Source organism: Maylandia zebra, linkage group LG19 (assembly GCF_041146795.1).
Source record: "Maylandia zebra isolate NMK-2024a linkage group LG19, Mzebra_GT3a, whole genome shotgun sequence".
Taxonomy (NCBI): Eukaryota; Metazoa; Chordata; class Actinopteri; order Cichliformes; family Cichlidae; genus Maylandia; species Maylandia zebra.
Window position 1 is genome coordinate 23,797,536 of NC_135185.1, and position 13,993 is coordinate 23,811,528.

General features: G+C 41.0%; 2 protein-coding genes across 2 annotated transcripts; both read right to left on the reverse strand.

The window, feature by feature from the left end:
• Nucleotides 1-2,418: 2,418 nt before the first annotated feature.
• On the reverse strand, nt 2,419-5,641 carry gjd2b (gap junction protein delta 2b). Its single transcript, XM_004540353.2, has 2 exons — nt 5,173-5,641; nt 2,419-4,453 (listed from the first exon to the last, which is right to left on the reverse strand). Exons 1-2 carry the CDS (start codon nt 5,241-5,243, stop codon nt 3,610-3,612), a joined length of 915 nt encoding a protein of 304 aa, XP_004540410.1. The 5' UTR covers nt 5,244-5,641; the 3' UTR covers nt 2,419-3,609.
• A 1,217-nt stretch (nt 5,642-6,858) lies between these two features.
• LOC101481306 (actin alpha cardiac muscle 1) lies at nt 6,859-10,083 on the reverse strand. The gene is made up of 7 exons (XM_004540354.2): nt 10,016-10,083; nt 9,315-9,453; nt 8,767-9,091; nt 8,513-8,674; nt 8,092-8,283; nt 7,250-7,431; nt 6,859-7,177 (listed from the first exon to the last, which is right to left on the reverse strand). Exons 2-7 carry the CDS (start codon nt 9,441-9,443, stop codon nt 7,034-7,036), a joined length of 1,134 nt encoding a protein of 377 aa, XP_004540411.1. The 5' UTR covers nt 9,444-9,453; nt 10,016-10,083; the 3' UTR covers nt 6,859-7,033.
• Between the last annotated feature and the right edge of the window lie 3,910 nt (nt 10,084-13,993).

The window sequence follows — 13,993 nt, forward strand, 5'->3', positions numbered from 1 at the left end:
AGACTGCTGTACTCTAAAATATTACATTCATACTATTTTTCTTTCTGTAATTCCACAGGTCGCTTTTTACCATTGTTACAGTATTTTTGCTGCTTTGTATTTTGATACATTTAAAATAGTTTTATGTGTGTATATTTCATCTTCTGTTGAGCCAAGTGTGCCAAATTTCATGTCTTGTGCACTTGTTGTACACTGAATAACAATAAAAGCATGCGTGTCTGTTAACTGGAGCAGAACTCCTGTTAACATTAAAATAACTTCATAATTAAATAAAACCTCATTAGTATTTTTATTACCTGCATGTATTTCTTAGTATCACTGTAATATGTATGCCCTGTGTGGTGTTTGTTACATTATGCTTAGTTTTTTCTTTGTGCATGTGGTTTTATTTAAACAGTAGATAATTATATTTTGTGTGAATTGTGTCTCATGAGACTGTGTGTTGTGGTCAGATTCATATTGTCCTTGTGCAACATAATTATTAACATTTGAATTAATTAGTTATATTGCTTTTCTGAACAAATCACAATATGAGTCCCAAGATTTAAATCTTAGAGTCCTTATATTAAAAAAAATAAACATTTACTATAAGAATGATTTTTTTCTTTTTTCTGTGGTATGATACATTAATGTAAAATATAAATGCAAAAATAATTCTCCCAGCTACATTAAAAAGCAGATGTTTCTGAAGTGGAGATTCTTATAGTCTTTATTGATTTTTTTTTTTTATGTTTTCACCACATTTATCAAAATCTGCAGGTTATTAAAGAATATCTTACATCTCTGATATCTGTGCATGTGCAGCACATGGTTTATTTTTATCAAGAAGCAAGGTGGCAGAGTTATGATGAAGAGGCCCACAATGCTCATAATAAATCCCTTTGTTTATGAGATGAGATCCTTCCTCTCCCACAGTATACAGCCTAGGGAGAAGACCTTCCCTTTAATATAAGGGTGATTCTTTGTCTGTGACTCACATTAAAGAGGGAAATGGGACTCTAAAAACCCCTGCCTTCAACCTGTGCATCTGCAATCACATGAAATTAGAGGTGTTCCCACAGTGTTTTGACTTAGAGTTTTAAAAATAGCTCGCATATGCCCTTATTTTGTTCTACTGCAGTTGTCGGGGTGGCTGAGGCCAGCAGATAAATGCATATATCGTTGAGATTACTTGGTCTCCATATGCAGTGCACCTATATTGTCTCAGATGTTTAATCTCCCACAAGATATATGTCATGTGCATTTGTCAGATCACCGGGCAAACACTCTCTATGTGACTGGTAGCCTGGCTGCCATGACCACAAAAATGCAGACAACACATGCGCAACGTAATCTCCGCTGAGACCTGCAACATTCATATGATGTAAATGCAAAACAGCATGCGTAATTGCATTCCAACATACCCCAATAATTTTGCTCTATGGCTAGATTTTGAAACCAGGTAAAGTATTGCAAGAAATTAAATAAAACAATAGCATCCCATTCCTTTGTTTGTTTCTGGAGATACTTTAACTTATATTTTTTTATACTTTAACTTTTCATTTGATTTGATTTTTTTTGTGGCAAAATTAAATGCAAAAAAAGAGAGCGATACAAATGCACACAGCTGTAAACTGCACTTTGCTGAGTTAAAGTGGCAAACAGCTCTTCTTTCTTTTCATTTCTTCTCTTTTTTCATTTTTTTAACTTCAGGATTTAGAAAGAAATCTCTAGTCCCTGCTGAGATGGAGATGGATGTGTGGCTGCCCTTCCTCTTTGATTACACCCAGCTTTGCAGAGTCATCCTAGATGAGAAGGGACCAGCCTTTTCCCAGATCACCTGCAACGGTGAGCTGCAAAAATTCGTCTGTAACTGTATGTGCCCACCCCCCACCCCCTTTCCCATCTTTGTTTTCACTCTGACCTTCAGAAGATGCACACAAAGGCTCCCCTCAGCTCAGGCTGCTTGCTTTCCTTAAATAAGAGGAGAAGGGATGAGCAGAGAAAGGGCAGCTCTTTCAGCATTCAGAATAATGATCAGCTTTTCTCATCCCTGCATATTACAAGTAAATTCTCACAACAGTTTGCTCAGTAATATATCACCCAAACACTCTGTCAGAGCTGAGGCCAGTGTCTGATTTGATGCATGTCATATAGACTAAAAGTTCCCCCAGGCCACTTCTTTATGTAGCATAAGTATTGATGCGCCTCGTGGAAGCAGCATCAGTGTTGCAACACATTGCAGATTGGTGAGATCCTGCACAAGGTGTGTCCTGCGGTAGGTTTTTCTTTTCCTTTTTTTCCTCCTTTTTTTTTTTAACTAAGTGGGTGTGGCTTAATTCTTCACTGCACCAAGGCAAAACTTCCACTGGATATCTGTGTGATAGGTCAGCTCCAAACAAGCTCCAGCAGCGGACACAAAGTACTGCACCTCACACATTTCTGGTGTACATTAATCCCACTTTTATTTTCCACAGAAAAAAAAAGATGTTAGTTTTTTTCTGATCTGTTTCGGTTACATTTTAAAACCATTCTATGAAAAAACTGTAGCACCAGAGCAGATTTCTATTGCCCGTTCTTTGATAAAAATTTCAATTTTGTGCTATTTTTCAGTTTTTATCAGCTCGGTTTGGGGAGAGACATTTCTTGTATATAAAAAAAGAGTAGCACTTCATTTCTTCTTCCAGTCATTTGCAAAATAAAACAGATAAAATTTTATATCTCTTTTCTTTTTCGTTTAAATCACAACAAATACATTTAAAGCAAATAAGAAATTAGGCGGTATTTAGCATAATCCAAGCAGGGAATCGGCTTTCATGATGATTATTATATATTTATATATTCATATGTATACATATCTATATATATATATATTATGTCTATATACAAGTATGGCACTTGATTACACAAAAGCAAGAAAACACTTCACAAATAAAAGCAGTGGGCGCTTTGGTGTGTCATAAATTAAGGAAATCACAGACGTTAGCGTTTTGCAGCAAATTCACCAGATACTGTTTTGCAAGTTAGCTATTAAGCAGTGGAATGGATACATGTGTTAAGGTCAGTGGTGCAACACAGGCAACAAAAAAACATGAAGTAAGCTTTATGTGTTTTATCTACGCTGAACCATAGTCAGTAAGGATTTATATATCTATATTTATATATAAATCTGGGTGGTTGATTTTTTTTCCTTTGTATGGTGCCATTTAATTAGGTTGGTGCCAAAAACAAAACAGGTTGAAAGAAAATGTCTTAAAAACACCGTCAGGTCAGTAGCACATTTGGATAAGGTCAGGCTCTCAAGTGTTCACCTCTTAGTGCAATTATTTTTGCATTTACTCTCTTCAAGTACAGCAGAACAGCCCCAGAGTAAATATGTGAACACGTTAACATGGTCTCCGTTTACCATCCTACAGAGTATAAACGTTACTAAAAAGTTGCATCAGTGCAAGAATAAATAAGTAAACAAACGTGTAATCCACGCTTGCCATGAAGTCTGTCAAAGACCAACAAATTAAAAAAAAAATTGCCCACTCTTTAAGTCATGACACGAATTCGGCGTGCACAGCTGTCCATCATGTCCATCATGGTTTTTGTTTTTTGTTTTTTACATGTTTTTTTCCACGTGTGTTACACATAAGCTGAGTCACTGGATTGAGTGCGGCCAAAATTAGGCACACTCATCCTTGGCAAGTCCTTATTTCTGATTTCATAAATGGACTTTCGCCGAGCCTGCACGCCTCGCACGGCCGTTTTGATTTTCCGCCAGCCCAAGTGATTGAGTTCTGCCAGGTTCAACACCACACAAAACCCACTGACAGCGAACATGAAGACCAGGAACACCGTCTTCTCCGTGGGTCTGGAGACGTAGCACTCGACATCTTTTATGCAGGGGTAGCGATCACATTCATACACCGAGGGGACGTTGAATCCATACAAGAAATACTGACCCACCAAAAAGCCTATTTCCAGCGCGTTTCTGAAAACCACCTGGATGATGTAAAACCTGGAGATGCCCTCTTGCCTCCTCATTTTGGACTTTGTAGTTCTCATGGCCGAATTGGGGATCTCTTTGACTTCTAAACAGTCTGGCTCGGCTTCTTTGGTGGAGTTCTCTGTGTTCTGAAGTACTCCATTAACAATGGTGTTCTTTATCTTTTTGCTCTCGTCTCGTTTCAGCGAATCTTGATCCTTATCTAGTGTCAGATAGACTGTTGAGTAGCGCCGCTCCTTCTGCTTGGCCGACTGATGCACCGAGTATGTGATAAAGCAAAGGCTCGGAGTGCACACCATGATGATTTGAAAAACCCAATATCTAATGTGTGAAATGGGGAATGCCTTGTCGTAGCATGCCTGGTTGCAACCCGGTTGCAAGGTGTTACAAACAAACATGGTCTGCTCGTCATCATAGACAGTCTCTCCAACTATCGCTACGATTAGAATCCGGAAGATGACCACCACTGTTAGTAGGATCCTAAAAAGCAAGCAAACAACAATGTGAAAATACGTGTAAATATGTACGGTTACTGTAAGCGTGGTTCAGTTGTGCGCTGCCTCGGTGGCTGATGCGCTTGGAGTCAAAATCTGGCGTGTTGGTGTAGGGAGCTGTCCAGTGATGGAACAGGACGCTCTTTGACGTGTTATGTGCTTCTAACAGCGTTATTCTCTCATGGATAATGTCACGTCTGTATATAGAGCGTGTGTTTTATGATTTAATGGGAATGACATGTAGGAATCGGTGTTGCCGTTACTGTACCTGTGTGTGCTTTGTTAATGGAAGGAGGTGATAACGCCGACTCTCGTTCAATCTTTGTCTGCCACCCATGAGTGCACAACCACCACTCAAACTCACCACCAAACATCAAATGGATAAATGGATGAATGAACACATGAAACGACACATGGATTTTAGTTAAGGCTTTCAACTTCGCAGCACCATCCCAGGTTCTGAAGAGACAGCTGTTAACTGATCTACTCAGCTGTCTCGCTTAGGAGGAGGACGACGACGACAAAAAAAGGATATCTGTGGAACAAGACAGAAAAATCCACAACACAGACACGAAGACTGGGCACCATGCTACAGAAGATCCTGGAGGTAAAAGACAAAAACGGGGGACTGGGAACCATGCTAAAGACGATCCTGGAGGCTGCTGCGTTTCTTCGGTTGATCTTGGTTTTTGTTGGTCATCTTACCTTCCGATCATAGTAGAGTGCTGCTGGACAGCAGCCTCCAGGAGCCTCTCTAGTATAGTCCATTCCCCCATTTCTGAGCATCCGGAGGAGACGAGAGCGCAACGGCACTGTGTTCAAATCCCTCCAAAAAGAAAGGGTTTTATTTCCCGTCCGGCTTCTTTCTGTCTATTGCTGTTGTCAGTCTCCACAAGGCTCAATTTTAGCTAAAAAAATGCATCCGTCACGGGATGCTACTACCGTCCTCGTCTCTCTCTTTCTCTCTGCGCGCTATCTGGTTGGTTATGCGCTGAGCGCGCAGCGCCAGTCCTGCTGTGTGTGCCGAGCGCTCCCACAACGTTGCCACACTTTTCCTTGTCATGAGAGTCTGAAGGGCTGATTACTATAAGCCCTCCTATTTTCGATCTTCAGATCAGTTTGATGGGCTGCGCGCTGCGTCTGGATGGAGGGAGGTTGGATTTAATGTCTTGCCAGCGTTAATCCGCCTTTAAGTAGTCTTCCCCCTCCCTCCCACGCGTCACGTACGTGCAGACAGGTCGGTGGAGAGCAGCCAGAAGTATCAGGGTTTCTGATTTCCAGGTACTTAGTTTGGGACATAACGTGCACCGTCCAGTGGACTCTGCTGTAGACTAGGGTGTCCAGAGTGCTAGAATCAAAGGTTTATACATTTTTGCATAGCTTGCTTGAATCAAACCGGTACACTGTATTGTTACTTAACAAATTGAGGTACAAAACTGCACGTGCAGCCACATACAGCAACATCTATATTTTCTGGACAGTGCTTGTGGGGGCACCGTGTTCTGAGAACAAGGTCAAGGGGACTTTTCTGGGATTTTTTTGTTTTTGTTTTTTGTTTTTTTGTTTTAGTTTATAGATAAACACACTTACAGGCAGGCTGCGTCTACCTAGTGTTTCACATTGCATCAGTTTTAACAAAATCTATTGTTTTATCTGCGGTTCTAGGTTATATCTGAAACACAAAGCGAATGCAGCTTTATGGGCTAAGTGGAGGCAGTATTTCTTTCTTGGAGCAGACAGCTTTACATACCCGGAGGATTCCTCCCCATGTCGCCGTCATCTTTGCCCGGTTGGTAGCTGTTGTTTCCACCTCGGGCAAAGATGATGCTCTGGATACAGTGACAGAGTGAAAGTACCATCCGAGCTGCTAATCGCTTTACAAGGCAGCCTGCCTGTCTGCCTGCCTCTCTCTGTTTGTGTGGAAGTTTAAAAATAGAAGCAAAATATGTGACCCCGCCCTGTATAACGCTCCGAGGCTTCAACCTATGGCACAGCACTGTGTACTCATGCTAATATTAGACTATTGTGTGGTTTATAGAACATGTTAAGTCAAAGCGCCCCCCCCCCCCAAAAAAATGTATATGTATATATACATATACATATATAGGAGCTTTATTACACAGACCTCTTTATATTAAAATTATAGCTGGTTTCAAACACTTTGTGTCCCCATATATCTGCATTTCTTAACCTCGGAGACGTGGTTTTCTGGTCACGTGACGGTGGCGTTTTCACTAAATGAAACTTTGCTAGGTTAATTTCTCATGAGGTGGCTTATCCTCTCCGCTCACTGTAATCTTTTCTAATTCAAATCTTTAATAACCTTTACTCATCCGTCACGTGATGAAAGGGCAAAGCTTTGGCGCTTAAGAGAGAAGGAAAGAAAGGGGCTGGGCAGGCTGTTTGTTTATTAATAAACTTGTACATCTTCACATAAAATTGCACTTGTGTAAACAAAAAACATTAACAGCAACGCGCGAATTGCTGCTTTTAGTCGTAACTTCGGCTGTAATAAAGGGTGAGGTAATAAAGGGTGAGTGCAATGCGGAGGTGGGCAGGTGGACTCTTAGAAGCACTTCCTGTGGACAATGGAGGGTCCAGCCTCGTCGTACTCCTGCTTGCTGATCCACATCTGCTGGAAGGTGGACAGCGAGGCGAGGATGGAGCCGCCGATCCACACAGAGTATTTCCTCTCAGGGGGGGCGATGATCTAAACACAAGCACGTTTGTCAACTTGGGAAAATTACAAATAAATGTGTTATTCAACAGTGTGTTAAGTTACCTTAATCTTCATGGTGCTGGGGGCGAGAGCTGTGATTTCCTTCTGCATGCGGTCAGCGATACCCGGATACATGGTGGTGCCGCCGGACATAACGTTGTTAGCGTACAGGTCTTTACGGATGTCAATGTCGCACTTCATGATGCTGTTGTATGTGGTTTCGTGAATGCCAGCGGATTCCATTCCTTGGTAAACACACAGAACAAGTGAGTGGGTTTTTACCTCGTGCAGCAAAGTACACATCTGACAGCGCGGTCAGCTGCCACAACAGGTGCTGAAAGGGACAGCTCCGCCAACAGCTGATGTTTGCGGAGCTAAGGTCAATGTGAAGTGGAAGGCACTGCTTTAGACAACTGATATGCATTTAACGGTAATAAGGTGGTAAATCGGTGATGGATATATCTGAAGCTCCACTTGGTTGCCATAGTTAGTCAAAAATGTGAGAAATAGACGTGTATATGCTTAGAAAACAATTCATGTACAAATGTGGGGTAGTATTCTATGAATAGGCGTAAGGAATAATTAACAGTTATAAGCAAGCATTAAATATTGAGAGCCATATTAAAACCCAGATATTAGACTGATTCTTTGACTGACAGCTACCCCTCCTGCTTCACGATTGGTTCACATTAATATTGTAACAAGTTCCAGCAATGGAAGGAATTGAGCTGATCGAAACGTTCCTTACACCAGAAGAAAGTGAGTTTAACAGTCTGTACATTGCAGTGAAGGTCAGACTATACGTGAATGACTATTGCAGGGACTTACAGTTAATTCAGCGCGACATTTCAACAGTGTCACTGCAATTAAATTAGTGCTTAGATGTTGTGTTCGTTTTTACGCACCAATGAATGAGGGTTGGAAGAGGGTTTCCGGGCAGCGGAAACGCTCATTGCCGATGGTGATGACCTGGCCGTCGGGCAACTCGTAGCTCTTTTCTAGAGAAGAGGATGAGGCGGCGGTGGCCATCTCGTTTTCAAAGTCCAGAGCCACGTAGCACAGCTTCTCCTTGATGTCACGAACAATCTCGCGTTCAGCTGACGGAGATAGACAGGCGCGTTGTAGTCAGAAAAAATGTACTTTGGACACAAGATAAATATCTCCTCTGATACCGTGTTATAATAATTCTTTGTATCTTTATACCCGTGTTGATTGTTGAAATAAAACAAAATAAAAGTAAAGTAAAAGTAAATGATGTTTGAGTGATGTTTTAGTGCTTTACAGGTCGCCCGTGTTTGAAATTTGTGACTAACGCTTTACACTCACCGGTTGTGACAAAAGAATAACCACGCTCCGTCAGGATCTTCATGAGGTAATCTGTGAGGTCACGGCCGGCCAAGTCTAAGCGCATGATGGCGTGGGGAAGAGCGTACCCTTCATAGATGGGGACATTGTGGGTCACACCATCACCGGAGTCAAGGACAATACCTAGAGCCAACAGAGAATATGTAAACATTTAATGTACCTTTTTTTAATCTACTCAAATGCTGCACAGCACCTGTCGGAGGTCTGTGTCATACCTGTGGTACGCCCAGAAGCGTACAAGGACAGCACTGCCTGGATGGCCACATACATTGCGGGGACATTGAAAGTCTCAAACATGATCTGTGTCATCTTTTCTCTGTTGGCCTTTGGGTTGAGGGGGGCTTCTGTCAATAGAGTGGGGTGCTCCTCTGGGGCCACGCGCAGCTCGTTGTAAAAGCTGTGGTGCCAGATTTTCTCCATGTCGTCCCAGTTGGTGATGATGCCGTGTTCGATGGGATACTTTAGTGTCAGGATTCCTCTTTTGCTCTGGGCCTCGTCCCCGACGTAGGAGTCCTTCTGGCCCATACCAACCATGACGCCCTGAAAACATCAGGAATCGGTGAAGTGATGTAGTGAAGGATTTACTGATGATTAGAACAAAACATGGCTGGTGGGTTTCCTCCAGCGTAAACAATAGATGCGTGCGTAATTACGCACAACTCTGCTTATCCTTGCAAAGCCTGAGATTATTTTTGATTAAGTATAAATCATGCATACACGTCTCTACAGTGCCACTGTTGTGTTTATGAACAGTTTAAATTACCTGGTGACGTGGGCGACCAACAATGGAAGGGAACACCGCGCGTGGTGCGTCATCTCCGGCGAAACCCGCCTTCACCAGTCCAGAACCGTTATCACACACCAGGGCTGTAGTCTCCTCGTCGTCACACATGGCGGCAGGTCTGCAACAGACAGGCGGGTGCGCGCACGAGCACAATTAGTTCCGATAACAGTTGTCCTGTTCTTTTTGTTTTGTTGTGGGGTTTTTTGTTGTTGTTGTTTTGTTTGTTTGTTTGTTTGTTTGTTTTTTGATTGGGGGATTAAAGAGGTTCCCTTCTCTTTATAGGTTCAGCGCAAACAGCACACATAAGATCGTTTTTGGTGGATCCTGAAGCCAGAAACTGGTTATGGATAATACTAAATTAGTTTTATGTAATATATCACATAACAAACTACATATTTCACGAATTTGAGAGTTGTTTATTCAGATATTTAAGTCACTAACACTAGCGCTGTGTAGCGTAAAAGCGTTGTTAGGACTTTGCATCAGTTGTAATCCACAAAAGAAGTTGATGATCCACATGTCGCTTTTGATGAAATGATCGGTTTAATTTAGATAATGATTCTTGTAAGTAAAAGATGGAGGTCATTGCCGTTTGCATTAAAGTCCTGGATCGATCCTAGTGTAATAAATCCAGTGTTTGTCATTTTTTCACTCCCGTTTGATCAGCTGTGAGTACTCACCAGATCAGCACCAGAGGCCGACTCTTGAGTGTGTAAACCAGGGGTGCTGAAATGTCATGCCCCGCCAGTTTATACTCTGACAGTGTCCACGAGAAGGGGCCAACCAGTGCGACCCCTTCTCCATATTTGGTAGCCCACTGCCCCATTGACAACAGCTTCTCCATGAAAGGCATGACAAGTAGAGGGATATCCCCATCTGTGCCTGCTCCCCATTTATGGACGACAGGGATGCGGACAAAGAGACAATGAGAGGCTTTCTTTTGATCCCTCTCGATAAATCACTGTAGGATTATTTAGAAACATCGCCGTGTCTGGAAAAGTTCTAATCTAGTCACACATTTCTATCTTACAGAATTGTTTGAACCCAGCCAAACTAAGTAAATTCCTACATTTAAACATGGGTTACACTTTCCTGTATAATCATTGTTTACACAATTCTGTCCATATAAGTACTGAAAGGTGTAATATTGGTCAATATATGCACAGCTTTTTTTTTCTTTTTTCATTTTTGCTATTGTAATATATTTGCTTGTAGATTTAAAGGACACAGCCTGTGCCAAGTGTAGAGACCACTTGTGCCACAAACCTGGTGTGAGCAGCTCTTTGACTTTTTAGAAGCTCCAAACCTCTCGTGTTGGTTTTGTGTTAAACAAAGCATCTTCCTGAAGAAATAGTCTCATTCTGGTGCAGCGACTATGTATATGTTTAACATCCTCGACTTGCCACGAGGCAAAGGAAAAGAGATGTTCACAGATGCATTCAAATATTTCCATAAAATCTAAGTTTCCATGATTGTAATGGTCTCTCTGTAAAATAATAATGTTGTGGCCATAGTGCATGCTGCTTGTTTGCCTTTGGAATATACTCTAGTTCATGATTGAGCCCCTTCTGTTGTGTTTGCATTGAGTGTATTGAGCATAAAATACATGCATGAACCCACAGTCAAAAATAGAGGCAATTACTTGGTCATAGTATAATGTCAAAGGTCATTGTGGTATGCTGAAGGCACTTCTACTTGTTTCTTTCTCTCTGTCTGAACAGATAGTATTACCTCAAACACCAAATACTGTTCTAATAATTACCTTGTGATGTAAGAACAGCCAGAGATAATTCACTCTTCCTTGTAGGAAACCTTTGCAGATAAGTCAGATGTAACGCTGATACTATTTGCTGTTTCCGACATCAAAACAATAAAGAAAAGGGGAAATCTTCTGTTGTGACATGTGCCATATTCTTTCTTTATTCCTGCACTGAGGAAAGAACAAGACATAAGAAATGACATTGCCAGTATACTTGAAACAGACAGAGCCCAAGTTCTGAAGGCTGGAAAATAACATTGGCTAAGAGCAGTGGATGGTCCCACCACAAGGAGGACAAGACAAAAGGGCACAGCAAGCCATGAATCATATGCTGCTGTCACCCGACCCCAAGCCATAACCCTTCACTGTGTGACTCTTTGTTTTGGTGTTGTGTAATAATTGGTAGGCAGTGGTCTGCTTTAAGCATCCCTTTGCCCCAGCATTTAAATATATTCCTAATATGTTTTTGACCATAGCTAAGTTAAGTCCATCTAGGTAGACCAGCACTGTAACTGTAGCTTAAGGTGGACATCTTTGCCCGTGTTCCAAAATATTATAGTTTGAAAATGACATTTCAGTGTTAGCCGCTGTTCTCTGCAGGTTCTGTCATTGCCAGGGTTCGTTCTTAGGATACATATTGTGTAACCATAAAATAATTTTTATGTCTGTTTTCCTAGCCTGTTTTCCACGGGTGTGAAAGGCTCACACCAGTGCCTGAAAAATACACAGAGACACTTGGAGGCTGCTCCAATAATCCTGTAGTGTGACTTTCACTTTAGCAGTTACTGAGATTAAATCATTGTGGCATGATCGTTCTTGTCCCGCTCACAACCCCTCCGGAGATCATCATCATTACTCAGCAGTGGAGATGAGCTAATAAGGACAAAAACTGTCCAGAACAAAAAAGTATATTGATTTTCTATGGGGAATTCATCATTAATAAAGCGCAAGTCTTTTTAATGAACCCAGCCTGGATGGAAGTCATTCACCTGATAGAGGCAAGGTGTTGTACCTAGGTGGGAAAAGTGAAGGGCTGTTGAAATGTCCCAGGACTGAAGCATTTAATCGGTTCATCAGAAGCTCGCTTGATATAAACTGTCTGGAAATGCTTTGGCCATTCCAACATTCATCTTTCTTGAGCACCAGGAGCCACTGAAAGGTCACAGCCAAAAGAAGACATGAAGCATATTGCTCAGTGAAAACTGGGTGTCCTCTTTCTGGCCCGTGCACTGAATACTGAGTGACATGTTGTTGGCTTAAGTTAAAGTCTTCTGCTGGGTACCGCAAAGGAGCGCACGGTTTGGATCACTGTCACTATGCCTGAAGTTACACTGCAAGCATTTGCTCATTCATTATCACTGATACTTGGACAGTAAGCTGCACTTTCCTAAAGTGCACAGTTTCCAGTTTTTAGACTTTATGAACATCTGTTACATAATAAGCTCATGAAGCTACTCTGAAGAGAAAATAAGTGCTGATTTTGGCGAAGAAAGTCCAAGTTTAGGTCTATCACATCTGCCTACACACACACACGGAAAATGTTACATTTTTAATTGAGTAATCTAAACAATATCACAATTCTTAGTGCATTTGTTTGTTTTCTATAACTAACTTTTACTATTCAAATTAACTAATATACAATTCACAAAAAACGCCAACAAGAAATTCATATTTTGCAGTCTAAACATGTTTTTCCCAATAAATCACTTAAACAATATCTTTTTTGTTAAAATTGTTTATGATTCATTCAATTGAATAATGAAAAACACAATTAATAGACTAATTTTAGTCTATAATTGTGTAAATCTTTGCAAAACAAAACTTTGCATGAATCTACTTATAAGATTTTTTGTAATGTAGTTACACTGTTAACTAATTAATCATATTTCCATAATTAAGGTCTTAATGCAGCACAGTAAAACTGGGTCAAACCTCTTTACTTTGGGGGATGTTGACTTAATAAAGACATCCGTGGTGAAATATTTATACTTGTTTACTTAGTCTGTGATCATCTATTTCCTGATTTAAATTATTTGAGCATACTGAGTGTAGCATTTTCATATACTAGATTGCACAAAATAATGGGTCCAAACATGCTTATGGTATTATATATATTCATTTTTTTGATGCAGAATTTAGTGACTGTTTAATGTAACCAGCTATGGGAAAAATAAAACCCCAAATTCCCATTTGGTGATTCCCATTAAAGGTAGAATTCCCACTTGTTGTTTCTATTGAAGGGCATTTTGTAGACAAGATACAAAGAACAACTACAACAACAAAAAACTTTGCAAAGATTCTGAGACCAGGAGAAGTTCTCCCTCCTGGTGTCCAGACGAATGGCAAACTGATATTTACTTATATAGCTAGCATCCACATCACCATGTGTTTTTGTGTGCATGCGCACGCCTGTGTTTGGGGGAGAAATTACAGAGCAGTATGTGGCCAATTGAATGGGGAAAGTGTATACTCATCTTCCCTCTTTTTGCCTCCCAGGTTTCCCTGAAGCCAACAGGAACAGACTTTTTCCATAGCCAGTCTCAGACCCCAATAAAAAATTTACTAGCTCCTCTCTCTCTTTCTCCCTCTCTCTCTCTCTCTCTCTCTCTCTCTCAATCAACATCAAGGCCCATTGCCTTCTGTATCCTCTGCCAAGATTTCTGGAGTGAAAAGCATACAAAGTTGAATTAAAATCTGGCTTTTCGCAAGTGACTTTTCTCCTCTGGATATTTGGGAGCAGAATTGGGCAGACAAAAAGCAATGTAACTAGGTCTCATATTGCACCCACATAAATATTGCAATATGCATTTGGGCATTGGCTACTTCATTTATTAAAGAAATCTGTGTCAGATTATAGCCGGCATTTGAAAGAATGATTGAAGTTTTGTCACAGTTTCAG